The 15,801-nt window shown below is 40.4% G+C and overlaps 1 protein-coding gene across 1 annotated transcript in view; it reads right to left on the reverse strand.

Annotated features, from left to right (window-relative positions):
- The window catches only part of SPMAP2L (sperm microtubule associated protein 2 like), a gene marked incomplete at both ends in the record, with an annotated part of 53,699 nt that overhangs the window by 16,576 nt on the left and 21,322 nt on the right, over nt 1-15,801 (reverse strand). Inside the window, 3 exons of the mRNA XM_080655955.1 lie at nt 4,998-5,135; nt 6,506-6,634; nt 10,793-10,872. Coding sequence (XP_080512081.1) covers nt 4,998-5,135; nt 6,506-6,634; nt 10,793-10,872 — 347 coding nt within the window. The remainder of the gene's footprint in view (nt 1-4,997; nt 5,136-6,505; nt 6,635-10,792; nt 10,873-15,801) is intronic.

A 15,801-nucleotide genomic window follows, 5' to 3' on the forward strand; every position in this document is an offset into this window, starting at 1 on the left:
TAGAAATTTTTTACTTTAATCTACAGTAAGAAGTACATTTTATATTGTGATACAGTATATGTAAATCTCTATATCTGAAACAAAATTATCATGAAACAATGCTTGTCTTAGGCAATGTATTATAATTTTTTTAATTTAATTTTTAAAAAAAAGCTGGGATTAATTTCATGATCCACTGGTTGCTTGAGACTTGCAGCTTTAACATTATTACTCGTTGTACTAGTATTACGTGGATTCCTTAAGATTTCCTCTGTTTTCACTAAGCATTTGCTTTCCTTCCCTCACACAATTCTGAGAAGCTTGCTTATCTGTTTGCAGGATCTCAGAAAAGAGCCTGGTTAAAAACTCTTCCCCTAGTAAACAGAGAAATGACAGGAAAACTCTGAGAGGCAAATATCTCCTAAACTAAAAGCACAGAGGTCAGACTACTTCACTTAAAGCAAAACTGTGCTTCATACTCAGACAGTTCCTAAGAGGTTTTCTGTATTAAAGTATTATTTCCTAGTTGATGTTCATAATAAAGATCTCAAGCCAGTGAACAATGCTTGCATATTGTTCAGTAGCAGAAGGATCTGCTTAGGAGAGTGGGGAGACATAAACTTTTTTTAATCTGTTTTTTTATTGGTTTCAGAGAGGAAGGGAGAGGGAGAGAGAGGTAGAAACATCAATGATGAGAGAGAGATTGTCATTGATCGGCTGCCTCCTGCACGTCCCCTCCTGGGGATTGAGCCAGCAACCCTGGCATGGGCCCTTGACTGGAATCGAACCTGGAACCCTTCAGTCTGCAGGCCAACGCTCTATCCACTGAGCCAAACCAGCTAGGGCCATAATTTTTTTTAAATACAGGAAGTTTTAACACTCAAGAAGGTTTTACTTATATGAAACATCAAACTCAGGGGTCTCGGAGGAGAAACCAAGATGGCGACATAGGTAAACACCTAAACTGCTGCCTCGCACAACAATTTCAAAACTACAACTAAAAGACAGAACGGACACTATCCAGAACCACAGGAAAGCTGGCTGAGTGAAAATTCTACAACTAGAAGGAAAGAGGAAAGCTCACAGAGAATTGGAGGTACGGCAAAGGGGCTTTGTGCGCGCAGAGAGGAAGGGCGGCTGAGAGCCTGGCTGACTTTCTCTGGCGGAAGGGGGAAGGAAGCTTCCGACCGCACTGAACCCCAGTTCTGACAGCACTGAACCCCAGTTCCGGGCAAACCCCTGGGGACCCACGCTCTTACGGGGGGAGTCTGGACTCTCGGGCGGAGACTCGGGAGCCGGGGAAGGCGGAGGACTGAAAGTGCCCGCGCGCGTGCACGCGCCAGTGCGCACAAAGGCTGCGGAAGTTGCCACAGGCTTTCCCTAGTGGAAGGGAGTCAGAGGATTCTGACTGCACTGAGCCCCAGTTCTGACTGCAGTGAACCCCAGTTCCAGGCGAGCCCCTGGGGACCCACGCTCTTGTGGGGGGAGTCTGGACTCTCAGGCGGAGACTCGAGCTGGGGAAGGCGGAGGACTGAAAGCGCACATGCGTGCAAGGGCAAGGCTGACAGGAAGCCAAAACTGAGACTCCACCCCATCCAAGCTGAGCACAGAGGCTATTGCAATTTGGCAAGTCTAATCCTATAAGGCTGTCTCCAGCACCGAACTTCTCCCAGCATAGACACAGCTGATCCTTACAGCCAACTGGCCCGGAGGTGAATTCTTCCCAGTGATACCAACAACAATAAAGACTTAATTACAACAAGGCTGTACACACAGTCCACAAAGGGGTGCACCAAGAGTGTCAACCTCAGGTTAACTGGGGAAGCAGACCTACTGGGCCATATTGGAAACCTAGCACAAATATCTACCTTACCAACTCAGGGAATCAGTGAAAATGCGGGGTCAAAGAATCAGATCACAAAAGAAAGAAATGGAGGAAAACAAACGACTGGATATAGAATTCAAAACCACGGTTATAAGACTTTTTAAGAATATCCTAGAAAAGGCCGATAAATATAACGAGACCCTCGAAGATATGAAAAAGGACCAACTAGAAATTAAACATACACTGACTGAAATAAAAAATATTATACAGAGACCCAGAAACAGAATAGAGGAACCCAAGAATCAAGTCAAAGAATTGAAATACAAAGAAGCAAAAAACACTCAACCGAAAAAGCAAAAAGCAAAAAAAAAAAAATCCAAAAAGTTGAAGATAATGTAAGAAGACTCTGGGACAACTTCAAGCGTACCAACATCAGAATTATGGGGGTGCCAGAAGAAGAGAGAGAGCAAGATACTGAAAACCTATTTGAAGAAATAATGACCGAAAACTTCCCCCACCTGGTGAAAGAAATAGACTTACAAGTCCAGGAAGCCCACAGAACCCCAAACAAAAGGAATCCAAAGAGGACCACACCAAGACACATCATAATTAAAATGCCAAGAGCAAAAGACAAAGAGAGAATATTAAAAGCAGCAAGAGAAAAACAGTTAATTACCTACAAGGGAGCACCCATACGACTGTCAGCTGACTTCTCAACAGAAACTATGCAGGCCAGACGGGAGTGGCAAGAAATTTTCAATGTGATGAATAGCAAGAACCTACAACCAAGATTACTCTACCCAGCAAAGCTATCATTCAGAATTGAAGGGCAGATAAAGAGCTTCACAGATAAGAAAAAGCTGAAGGAGTTCATCACCACCAAACCAGTATTATATGAAATGCTGAAAGGTATTCTTAAAGAAGAGGAAGAAGAAAAAAGTAAAGAAAATTATGAACAACAAATACATATCTATCAACAAGCGAACCTAAAAATCAAGTGAATTAAAAACCTGAGGAACAGAATAATCTGGTGAATATAATAGAATCAGGGGCATAGAAAGGGAGTGGACTGATAATTCTCAGGGGGAAAGGGGTATGGGGGGGTTCATGAAGAGAATGGACAAAAATCATACACCTATGGATGAGGACAGTGGGGGGGAGGAAAGGGCAGAAGGTGGGGTGGGAAATGGGTGGAGGGGAGCTATGGGGGGAAAAAGGAGAAATAATTGTAATAATCTGAATAAAGATTTATTAAAAAAAAAAAAAAATTCAGGGGTCTCAAAAAGCAGTGACAGCCCAGCCAGTGTGGTTCAGTGGTTGAGCATTGACCTATGAACCAGGAGGTACTGGCTCAATTCCCTTCCTTCCTGAAATCAATATATATATATATATATATATATATATATATATATATTGATTCAGGAAGGAAGGGAATTTATATATAAATATATATATATATTTAAGGGAATATATATATAAATATATATATATATATGTGTATATATATATATATATATATATATATATATATATACATATATATATATATTTATATAGATATATTTTTTTTAAGTGGCAGCCCTAGCTGGTTTGGCTCAGTGGATAGAGCATTGGCCTGTGGACTGGAGGGTCTCAGGTTTGATTTCAGTCAAGGGCATATGCCTAGGTTGCCAGCTTGATCCCCAGCAGGGGACATGCAGGAGGCAGCTGATCAATGATTCTCTCTCACTGTTGATGTTTCTATCTTTCTCTCCCTCTCCCTTCCTCTCTGAAATCAATAAATATATATATATATTTTTTTTTTTTTTTAAAAAAAGTGGTGACAGACAAAGGAAGTATTCCTCTGGTTTATAAATGTAGATATATAACTACAAATTCACATATATATTTTAACTAAATTAGCAGATTTTGTCAAATGCACTGATAAATAAGCAAATAAAGAAATTTTGTGGGAGGACTTGAGCCTGTTTTTCTGGATTCTATGATGGAAAAAGATTTAAGTTGTCCATTTCAACCTCTCTGACTGCAGGACTCTTAACTAAAACCGACATAGAGTGATCATTCTAGCTTATGCTTGAACACGTTCAGAATTGGGAATGGAGATGACAGTTGAGTTTTCCAGATAAAACTGTCCACTACTGGATCGCTAGTCAGGAAGAGTTTCCTACACTTAGCTGACGTCGGCTACTCTGTAAACACCTTGTTCAATATCTAGTTCTAGGATCAGCAGAAAGTAATGTTACTTCCACCTCCTCTGCCTCCTTCAGTGCTGACCTTTCACACGGAACTTTCACTGCGTCCTTGCTCTCTTCTCTAAGCTAAACATGCCATTTCTCTGAACTATTTTTCCTATAACATAGTTTTCAGAAGCTCAACATCTCATTTATCTCCTTCTGAACAGACTCAAATGTATTATGTTTCTTTTTTATTTTTCAATTACAGTTTACATTCAATATTATTATTAGTTTCGGGTGTACAGCATAGTGGTTAGACAACCATATACTTTGCAAGGTGGTCCCTCTGATATTTCAAGTACCCACCTGGCAGCATACACAGTTATTGCAATGTTATTGATTATACTCCCTAGGCTGTATTTTACATCCGCAGGACGATTTTGTGACTGCCAATTAGTACTTGTTAATCCCTTCACCTTTTTCACCCAGCCCCCCACCCTAAGGCATAGCATCCATAATTGGACACATATACCTAATGTGTTCTGACACAGTAGTGCACATTAGTTCTATCACCTTCCTGTAATTATGCACTGTACATATTGCACTAATGTAACCTAGAATTTTCCCAACAACCACGTCACAATCTTAGCTCCCTTGTGGAAGATATCACTAAGCTGTCTTTTAAAGGCAGGAGAAAGTCAGCATTCAAAGCAAACGGGGGATCATGTGCCAAATCCCAGAGGCATAAGAGAATACCAAGTTTTAAAAACCTATAACGTTTCATTTGCATATTTCCTTTTAATTGGCAGACAGTGATTACGTTTAGTGTGAATTTTAGCTTCACCATATTTGAGTCGAATGTAATTACTGATGGAGATCTTCTGATCACCTACAGTTGCTGAAAATATTTGATTTTTGTACCCTGGTCCTTTGAAACACAAGGGACCTGCACACACTAAAAGAAGAACAACATTTAACCAAATTAGATTAGAATACACAGAGGGTCTCAGGTACTCTACCTATTCATTATCTGTATTCTCCTGAATCTGTTAGGCTGTGACAGCCTCTGGATCCTTCTGGAAGGTTTTCTTATCAGTACGAGAGACGGGATATCCCAGATTGCAGACCCTCTACCGCAGTTGTAGTAATATTGAGGCCTGCACATTGTGGAGAGAAAAGGAGTGAGTGAAGTAAGCATAAATTCAAATGACCACTTGAATTCAAACATTGGTACCCCCAGGTCTAGGGGAGTGGGTATGACAGTTTACCCCTTTACTGCTGAGCTATTATCTACATGGGAAGAAATTAGAAATGGTTACAGCCATCGAGTTTTCAGCTGCCTTCTAATACCCTATTCCTAGCAGACAATTCCTAGCAGACAGTAAATAAATTGCATCTTTAAAATAGACCCAAATATAAACTAATTAAGAGAGAAAATGTGCTGCTTTAAAACAAAACAATTTAATTAACATCTATATAGATCATTTAAATATTTTTACTATATTGTTAGTTAGTAGAATGAATTGCATTGATGTTTTTCTTTGTGAAAAAAGAACTCTGAGTTTAGGAATAAATTCTACTTGATCGTGGTATGTAGATTATTTCAACAGTATTGGGTTTTGTAAACTAAGATTGTATTTGGGATAAATAATATTATTGTTCTTCATCCGTGGAAAAGGAAGTGATATTGGCTACTTTGGACCTGTTGTTAACTCAGATTGCAGTCCCACTTCTGCTTCTGTTATTTTCCAAAAGGCCTCTGCTTCTTTAACATCTTCATGGATGTGGACCTGCCCCATCTGCCCAGGCTGCCTGCCGGTTGCTAATGTAGGCCTGGGTATGTGTGTAAGCCTGTATCTCCCTCCTTTGCTTGTGACCACCCAGCCTTGAGGCCTGTCCATACACCTCACTTCTGCTTTCAGAGGGCTTGAGACTGCCCTGCCCACGCTCCACTGCCTGGCTGCACTGACTCAGCCACCCTCACCACATGCATGCCCAGCCAAACTCACACAGGAGGGAACCTCCTGCACTTACCTGGGACTAGCCTTTTGCAGGAAATGGCAGTTCTGTTTAGGAATTGGAGCTAGAGAAGGAAGGGGTGGTTTTGAACAATGGGGCACTTCAGAGAGATCAGAGTCAGAAAAAGAGTGGAAGGAAGGAGTTATTAGGTAGCCAATGAGCAGCACAAAAGCAAGGTGTTTTGCAGAGGAGGGCAAAGGGCAGAGGCCCAAGTGGCGGATGAGAGATACAAAAAGGAAGATGAGAGGACACCAGAGACATAACTCAATTATTCAACATTCTGGTATATCAAAGCATTATAAGATATAATACACGTCTGAATAGCTAACTATTAGATCCTGCTCTGAAAAAGTTGTACTGTAGCATCAGATTGGAAACATATAAAATCCCTAATCCTCAATAAATTTTGACTACAAGACTATTTATGGCTTTAGATAAAAGCGCTGGGTTCAGTGTTCATTTTCCTAGAGACTCCTGATAAAATAAACCACCATCATGCAATACTAACCTGTTAGGTACGTATCTGTGGGAGACCTCCTTGGGCTGGGCAAGGCTCTCAAGTCTTTTGGTCAGCTGACTCTTCAAAGCACTACGGCAAATAGGGCGAATAGGATCTTGATTTCCCCAAGACAGCTTTCTGTTAAAAAGCAGAAAAATAAAATGGAAAGAAATTCACTGCTAATGACATCTTAGGTTGCCTCTCTCTTGATGTTACTTCAGTTTAAGAACTATCCCAGGCATCAGAAGTAGATAAACTACTCATGTCAGTTGAAATAAAAATAAAATCAGACTGTTTTATCTGCTGTCTTAAAATGGAGTGACCAAAAATGAACCTGTTAGAGGTAGACAGTTCTGTTTCTGCCATAATGTAATTAACACTGCTGCCATTTATCGTCAAGTCGACATAAAATGGTCATGCCACTTCTCTACGTTGTGCTCTCACTTTGGGTGATGAACTGTACCAGGCAGAAAAAAAAATAAGAGTAATGCCCGGCCGGCATGGCTCAGTGATTGAACATCATCGACCTATGAACCAGGAGGTCACGGTTCAATTCCTGATCAGGGCACATGCTCAGGTTGCCTGCACTATCCCTAGTGTGGGGCGTGCAAGAGGCACCATTGCCAGAGTGATCTTCCTCAACTCCCATCTGACCAAGTCATCCTCTTGTTTGAGATACCTCAAAGGTTTCCATTTGCTTTAGAATCAAGTCCCAACTCCTTACAGTGGCTTACATGGCCCTCCACAATTTTGACAAGGAGCCCCTTCGTCTCCATATCTCTATATCTTTTTCCAGCAGAGAGATTGTGTCTTAATCTTTTGGAGATTTCCCCTTGCATAGTTTAGTGCTGAACACAGTAGATGCTGAATCCTGGTTTGATGAACGAACAAACGGTGAAAACTGGAAATTCACCTGATGGTGATGTGAAACAGATTAGAGAGGAGAGAAACATTGGGGAGATAAGAGGCTGAAGCAGAAGCTTGTGTTCTCACTTGATGGAAGTGGTGAGGGACCTCTCTAGAACCTCTTTTATAAGGGCACTAACGCCATTCATGAGGACTCCACCCTCATGATTTAATCACTTCTTCAAGACCCTCACCTTCAAATACTATCACATTGGGGATTAGATTTCAAAATATGAATTTTGAGAGGACATAAACATTCAGTCAATAGCATCTGATAAAAGAACTTGTATTCAAGAAATACAAAAGAACTCTCAAAATTCAGCAATAGAAAACAAACATCCCAATTAAAAAGTGGGCAAGCCCTGGCCCATGTGGCTCAGTTGGTTGAGCATCATCCAATGCACCCAGAAGGTGCTGCTTTGATTCCCAGCCAGGGCACGTGCCCAGGTTGCAGGATCCCCACTAGGAGGTGTGTATTGTGCATGAGGCAGCCAGTAGATATTTCTCTCTCACATCAATGCTTCTCTTTCCCTCTCCCTTACTCTCTCTATAAAAGAAGAATCAATAAAAACATATTTTTAAAAAGTGGGCAAAAGATATGAACAGACACTTTACCAAAGAAGATATAAAGATGGCGAATAAACATAAAGTATGCTAACTTCTCATTATGAATTGCAAATAAAACAATGAGATGTTATTACCCACCTATTAGAAGTGCTAAAATACAAGAGACTAACAACACCAAATACTGGTGAAGATATGGAGGGACAGGAACTCTCACTAATAGCTGGAGGACATGGCACAGACATATAGGAAGAAAGTTTGGCAGTTTCTTACGAAGCTGAACATATTCTTACCATATGATCCAGCACTTGCACTCTTAAGCATTTAGCTAAATGAGTTGAAAACTTATATATACACAAAAACCTGCACACAAATGTTTAAAGCAGCTTTATTCATAATTGCCAAAAATTGGAAGCAACCAATATGTCCTTCAATACATGAATGGATATGTTTTGGTACATCAAAACAATGAAATATTAGCACTAAAAATAAATATTAAGGCATAAAAAGACATGGAGGGCCCTAACCGGTTTGGCTCAGTGGATAGAGCGTCGGCCTGTGGACTGGAAGGTCCCAGGTTCGATTCCAGTCAAGGGCATGTACCTTGGTTGCGGGTACATCCCCAGTAGGAGGTGTGCAGGAGGCAGCTGATCGATGTTTCTCTCTCATCGATGTTTCTAACTCTCTATCCCTCTCCCTTCCTCTCTGTAAACAAATCAATAAAATATATCTTAAAAAAAAAAAAAAAAGACATGGAGGAACTTTAAATGCCTATTGCTAAGTGAGTGAAAGAAGCCAGTCAGAAAAGGTTACACACTGTTTGATTATAACTATAACATTCTGGAAAAGGCAAAACTATACATACAGGAAACAAGATCAGTGTTTGCCAGGGGTTTGGAGAGGGGAGAGAGAATGAAAGAAATGAACAGGTGGAGCACAGGTAATTCTTAGGGCAGTGAAACTATCTATACTAATAAAAGGTTAATATGCAAATTGGTCAGGACGCCCTCACAGTAACGACCAAACAGCAGGCTGCATGGGGCGACAAGGCTGGCAGGGGGGTTGGTGAAGGACAAACAAACGACTGAACAGCAGGCTGCGTAGGGTGACCAGGCCAGCAGGGGGCTAGTGAGGGATGACCAAACGACTGAACAGCAGGTTGCTGGGGTGACCAGACTGGCAAGGGGGGCAGTTGGGGGTGACCAGGCCAGCGGGGGGGCGGGGGGGAGCAGTTTTTAGGCCCAATTCCCGGGATCAGGCCTAAACCAGCAGTCGGACATCCCTCAAGGGGTTCCAGATTGAAGAGGGTGCAGGCTGGGCTGAGGGACCGCCCGCCCCCCCGCACGAATTTTGTGCACCGGGCCTCTAGTTCTGTATAATACTGTAATGGTGGGTACATGACAATATGCACTTGTCAAAACCCATAGAACTATACAACTTAAAAGTGAACCCTAACATTATTAGTTAATAATAATATCAACATTTGTTTATCAGTTGTAACAAATGTACCACACTAACACAAGATGTTAATAATAATGGAAACTAGACGAGTGGGTGGTAATATAAAAACTCTCTCTGTACTTTTACTCAATTTTTCTGTATGCCTAAAACTAATTTTAAAATAAAGTCTATTAATTTTTTCAAAAGCAATAGGAGATCAGAAAAAAACAGAGGGGGTGGAATTCAGGCTTTCTTCAGAGTCAACGAAGAAAAGGGGGAATCATATGGCCAAGGATGGAAAGACAGTGGGTTCAGCCTGTTGGGGATCCAGAGAACAGGTGTGCTCTGGACAAAGGCGTAGAGACAGCAGGACCAGATGTTAGAGCAGCAACCTGGAGGATGGGCACAAGAGTTTCAAAGGCGTGTGCAGTAGCACCCAGGGATGGTGGTTCTGAAGCCTGTTTGCCCATGAGAATTATCTGGGAGATCTTGACAGTTCTGACACCTATGGTGCACCCCAGTCCAAGCAAGTCTGGGACCCAAACATCAATTCACTTTATTTTTTTTTTTAAGTTTTATTTTGCTTTATTTCTCTAGGAAATAGCAAAAATAACAATAATGAAACCAGCTCAAGACATTGAAATATCATTCTTTGGTCATTTGAAAAGTATCATTTCACTGAGTTATGCAGATCTTCCAAATATTTATACATTTCATTATACAATATCAAACAATCACATTGGTTAATATCATCTCCATCCACAATGTTGTATGTGTTGTAAGGTTATTTTTATCATTGCTTTTCTATTGTAAGAATATGTCACAAGTTCTTTGTCTTTTCCCTTATTGAAGGACATTTGAGTTGTTTTAAGATTGATGCTATTATGAAGTGGCTGTGACCATTCACGTAGAAGTCTTTGTGCAGATATATATATATATATATATATATATATATATATATATATATATATATATACTTTTGTCCCTCTAGTAATCACATCTCTCCAAAACTTTTTATTTTCAGTCTTTTTTATTTTATCCATTGCAGTTCATGTGAAATGTTATGATTGTGGTGATTTGCATTTCCTGGGTAACTAATAATATTGACCATCTTTTCATGTGCTTGTTGGCTATTAGCCTATCTTCTTTTGTCTAAGTCTTTTGTCTACAGGTGATTCTAATGTGCAGACAAGTCTGAAAACCACTGATTTAGGGGTTTGCCTTCCACATGTTGACTCAATTGAGATGATAGAATTGGTTCAATGGATCCAATTGAGAAGAGAGGTGGATACACCTAGGATGCAGGGTTATTGGGCAGGGAAGAATACTTACTCTTTAATGTAAGGAATACATCATCACAAACAAAACTATATAATATTTCCTTACCTATCTGGACTTCCCCACTGTTTTTTAGGCTTAGAAAGTTCTTGAATTCTCTTCCTAGAAAAAGAACTAACAAATACCAGCTGATTAATTGAAAGAGAATACTTAATAAATATGGTTATATTAGATGACTTCTACTCAAACAAATCCCATCTGAGGAGGGAGAGAACAAAACAATATCCTATTTGATGTAATTTTTTAAAATATTTTTTTATTGATCTTAGAGAGAGGAAGGGAGAGGGATAGATAGAAAGACTGATGAGAGAAAAACATCAACAATGATCAGCTGCCTCCTGCATGCCCCCTTCTGGGGATTGAATCCCAAACCCAGGCATGTGCTCCGACCGGGAATCAAACCATAACCTGGTTCATGGGTTGATGCTCAACCATTGAGCCACACTGGCCAGGCCTATTTAATGTAACTTGAAGAATGCTAAAGAGCTCAAAGTATTTAAAAATATTGTGGGCCCAAAATTCTCACTTATAGAATTATTAATAATATAGAGTACATAATGAGACAAAGACAATAAATATGTAATAAAACCAAGAGCATAATGTCTCCAAAAGACCCCAGGTAAAATAATTGCACACTTGTTAATGGGAAAAAGCCTCAATTCACATATTAAAGTAATTTGTAAATGGCTTTATGGCATTGGATTCTGAAGAGATTGTGCAGATAAATTTCAAATGGATTGTCTGACTTTGGGAAAACTATGAAATAGGCAAAATATACTTTTGGTACCACTTCTTCCCCCGCGCCCCCCACTTTCTTCCCTATGCAGCTGCCTTGGACCTTCCTGATTGTTCTGAATCCACTTATAGAAGAGATAGTTTATGTTCCCCAAACACCCATGTGTTCCTGTACATTTCCCAGCCTCCCTTGCAGCTTAGAGCCATGTGCCTAGTTATGTCTTACTTCAGCACAAGTGTTCAGTATCACTTCCAGAGCAATGTACTTAAGAAGTAGTATGCCTCCTCCATTTCTCTCTTTCCCTGTTGCAATGACCCTGGAAGCCACATATTCTAGATGGCATATCTACAAGACAGAGGAGAGCCAGCCAGCTCACAGTGGACTGTGACCTGAGGGAGAAATAAACTCTTACTCCATTGTCATTGAGAGTTTTGTGGCTTGTTACTGCAGCATTGCCTATACTATGCAGACTAATACAACACCTATGTTACTGTAGTTCATATTATAATTATTTATGTACTTGCTTGTAGTTTAAAGGGCCCAATATATAGCAACCCTTTATTGCTTTGCACAATTAGGAACTAACTAAAAAGCAGGCCCACTTTTTTATTTTTATTTTTTAAATATGTTTTTGTTTGACTTTAGAGAGAGAAGAAGGGAAAGGGGAAGAGAGAAACATCAATCAACTGCCTCCTGCACACACCCTACTGGAGATCAAGCCTGCAACCAGGGCATGTGCCCTGATCAGGAATTGAACTGGGTGCATGGAACGACACTCAACCAACTGAACCACACTGGGAAGGCACGATATGGCCTTCTTAATTAAATGGTTATTGATGCATCATTAAGTTCCTTTCAGAAAGTGGGAAGAGGCAAAGAGGGATTAATAGGAATCCTCATGATTGCACATTCACAAAACTGGGCCATCCACCCTGAAGATCAAGCTAAAATTCCTCAATCAAATTACCTATTTCCATGTTTCTCCCTGTTTATTTCACTTGCATCGTCCCTCCGCCTTTATTAGTGACTTATTTGCCCCTTAACACCTTGCCTTAACTGTACCAGGAGCATACTGCAAGTAAGGATTCCATGCACACAGCCAGGTCACAGTATTAACAGAGGAACATTTCCCCTTAAGGGCAGTGTGGTGACAGCAACAATCAATCTTGGGGACAAGGAAAACTTAGTCCAACAATTATTTTCATCTAAGAGGTTATTATTCCAGTACTAACACTGGGATTCTAGGTTTTATTATCTTAAAGTGCCATTTTCTTATCCCTGAGAAAGTTATTAAATCCTCTGAGCTTTAGTTCATTCATTCAATAAACTAGAGGCCCAGTGCACGGATTCGTGCACCAGTGGGGTCCCTCAGCCTGGCCTGCGGGGATCAGGCCGAAACTGGCTCTCCAACATCCCCTGAGTGGTTTCAGATTGCAAGAGGGCGGTTCTCGAGTGACGCACCCTGGAATTGGGCTCCCTCTCTCTGGGTTCCGGGTGCGTCACCTGAGAACCTCAGCTGCCAAGTCACCGCAGCTCAGCAGCCTCTGTGTTGAGTGTCTGCCCCCTGGTGGTCAGTGTACATCATAGCTATCGATCGGACGGTTGGACGGTTGGATGGTCACTCAGGCTTTTATATATGTAGATATATAGATATTTATTGAGTACTTACTATGTACAAAGTAGGGTTCTAGGGCTAAGAGTACCTTGGGGAATAAAACAGACAAAAATCTTTGCTCTCATGTCAGGACAGAAAGACAACAAATGAAATAAAGTAGATACAAAGTGTCCTTAATTTTAAAAAATTAACCAATGTAGTTTTGTAAACAACAATAAAATCTTTCCAACCCCATGACTCTGGTAGTAGATAGAGATAACTAAAAAATTATTTGGTGGTGAAACATTTGGAGATCTGCTATCCCCAATCCATACTTGTTAATATCTAGAGAAAATTAAGCGGGGGGGGGGGGGGGGGAGGGGGGAATCTACATCCTCATTCAATAGAAGAATGGCTTCACTATTCAGGTACCGCATGAGTCTGTGAAATAGCCTGAGCTAACTTTCCAAGGAGGTGGCTCAATACAGGGGGGAAAAGAGTTGCAGACAAAATATTTTATCATATATCAACTAGTGGCCCGGTGCATGAAATTAGTGCACGGGGGGGGGTTGTCCCTCAGCACAGCCTGCACCCTCTCCAATCTAGGACCCCACAAGGATCAGGCCTAAACTGGCAGTCAGACATCCCTCTCGCAATCCGGGACCACTGGCTCCTAACCACTCACCTGCCTGCCTGCCTGATAGCCCCTAACCACTCTGCCTGCCAGCCTTCTCGCCCCTAAGTGCCCCCCCTTGCCAACCTGATCATCCCCAACTGCCCCCACCCGCTGGCCTGCTCGCCCCCAACTGCCCCCCTGCCGGCCTGCTCGCACCCAACTGCCCACCCCTGCCGTCCTGCTTGCCCCTAACCGCCTCTGCTTCGGCCCTGCCACCATGGCTTTGTCCGAAAGGTCTCCCGATGTTATTAGCATATTATCCTTTTATTAGTATAGATCTTTTCAAGCAAGTTAGACTCTGGCTTCCATCATCACTTCCAAGCCAAGATTTCCCTTGAGACCTTTTCTTCACCCGCTAAAAATGTTTTTTAATGTATCATTTTATACAAGAGCATTAAAAGTTTTCTAATTTATTCCTATAAATACTTAAATGGGATTCTTATTTCAATTGGAAACAATCTCATTAACATTCGCCAATTCTGTTGAAGATCTAACACCTCTCCTTTCCATTCACTTATTGTGCATTATGTCACCATAGCTACATCTCCGGCCTACATCGCCTCGTCTTAACACAGGCTTCCCTTGTGTAGGGAGTATTGCATAACCTCACAATGTTTAGTCATGATCTTTCACAGAAACAAAAGAATGTGGTTGAAGAATTTTAACTATCAAAGGCAGATTTTTTTTTAAATGAGGACTACATTGCTGTCCCATGTTTTCATTGATAGTCTCCTATGGTTTCCCAATAGCTAAAAATGTTTTTGAAATCTTCACATTGGGTGCAAAATAATAAATATATGTTTATATAGCAACAGTTATGGAAAAGATTTCAGGTCTGAATTGATGGGGTAATTCAGAAAATTTTTTCTTTCATTAAAAATACTCTTTAACACTCAACTATTTTGCTTTATAGTCAGAAAATATTTTCTTTCATTACAATCAAGCACAGCACACTTCCCTAAGAAAAATCTTTTAGAGCATGGGGACAGGAATAGATAAATGGAGATAGCATGATTTCCTCATCAAATCAAACCAAATTAACCCAAAACAAAAGCAAGAAGCAGTATAATAATCATAATCAAAATAATAACAAAAACATTAAAAAACACTCTCTACACAGTCTTTTTTTAAAGTATAAACACTGAGTAGGTAAACTATTTCACTGTCCATGTAGCAGCCACAGGCGTTTGCTCACCCGCATACATTATTTGAGCAATGTGCTATTTTGAGTGCACACTCAGTCACACTCAGTAAATGTTCGTTGCACCAGCTCTTCTACTTAGCCACCATACAAACTTGGGAAAGTGACATAATTTCTCTCAATGTAATCTAGCTGATTATATTGACACTATCAACTTCTCAGGATTCTTGTGGGGGAAAAAAATTTTTTTAACTGCAAAGTGTTACAAAAGAATAAAGTAGCAGTGTTTACTGCCTAGAAGAGGCGAGAAAAACAATAACTAGAATGCATAATACATAGAAAATACAAAATAAGTCTAACAAATAAGAACAAATATGAACTCGCTTATTAAAAGAGTGGATAGAAATAAAATCTGGTGTTATTTATTTCTTATCTATATGAACCATTGATATGAACCCTTGCTTTTTCTCTCTCTTTTTTTTTTACTTTATGATTTTTTTTTAATCTTTATTGTTCAGATTATTATAGTTGTTCCTCTTTTTTTCCCCACATAGCTCCCCTCCACCCAGTTCCCACCCCAACCCACCCCATGCCCTTACCACCCCCCACTGTCCTCATCCATAGGTGTACGATTTTTGTACAGTCTCTTCCCGCACCTCCCACACGCCTTTCCCCACCGAGAATTGTCAGTCCACTCCCTTTCTATGCCCCTGATCCTATTATATTCACCAGTTTATTCTGTTCATCAGATTTTTTATTCACTTGGTTTTTAGATTCACTTGTTAATAGATATATATTTGTTGTTCATAATTTTTATCTTTACCTTTTTCTTCTTCTTCCTCTTCTTAAAGAATACCTTTCAGCATTTCATATAATACTGGTTTGGTGGTTTAGCTTTTTCTTATCTGTG

The sequence above is a fragment of the Plecotus auritus genome, assembly GCF_963455305.1.
Source record: "Plecotus auritus genome assembly, chromosome: 1".
Lineage (NCBI taxonomy): Eukaryota > Metazoa > Chordata > Mammalia > Chiroptera > Vespertilionidae > Plecotus > Plecotus auritus.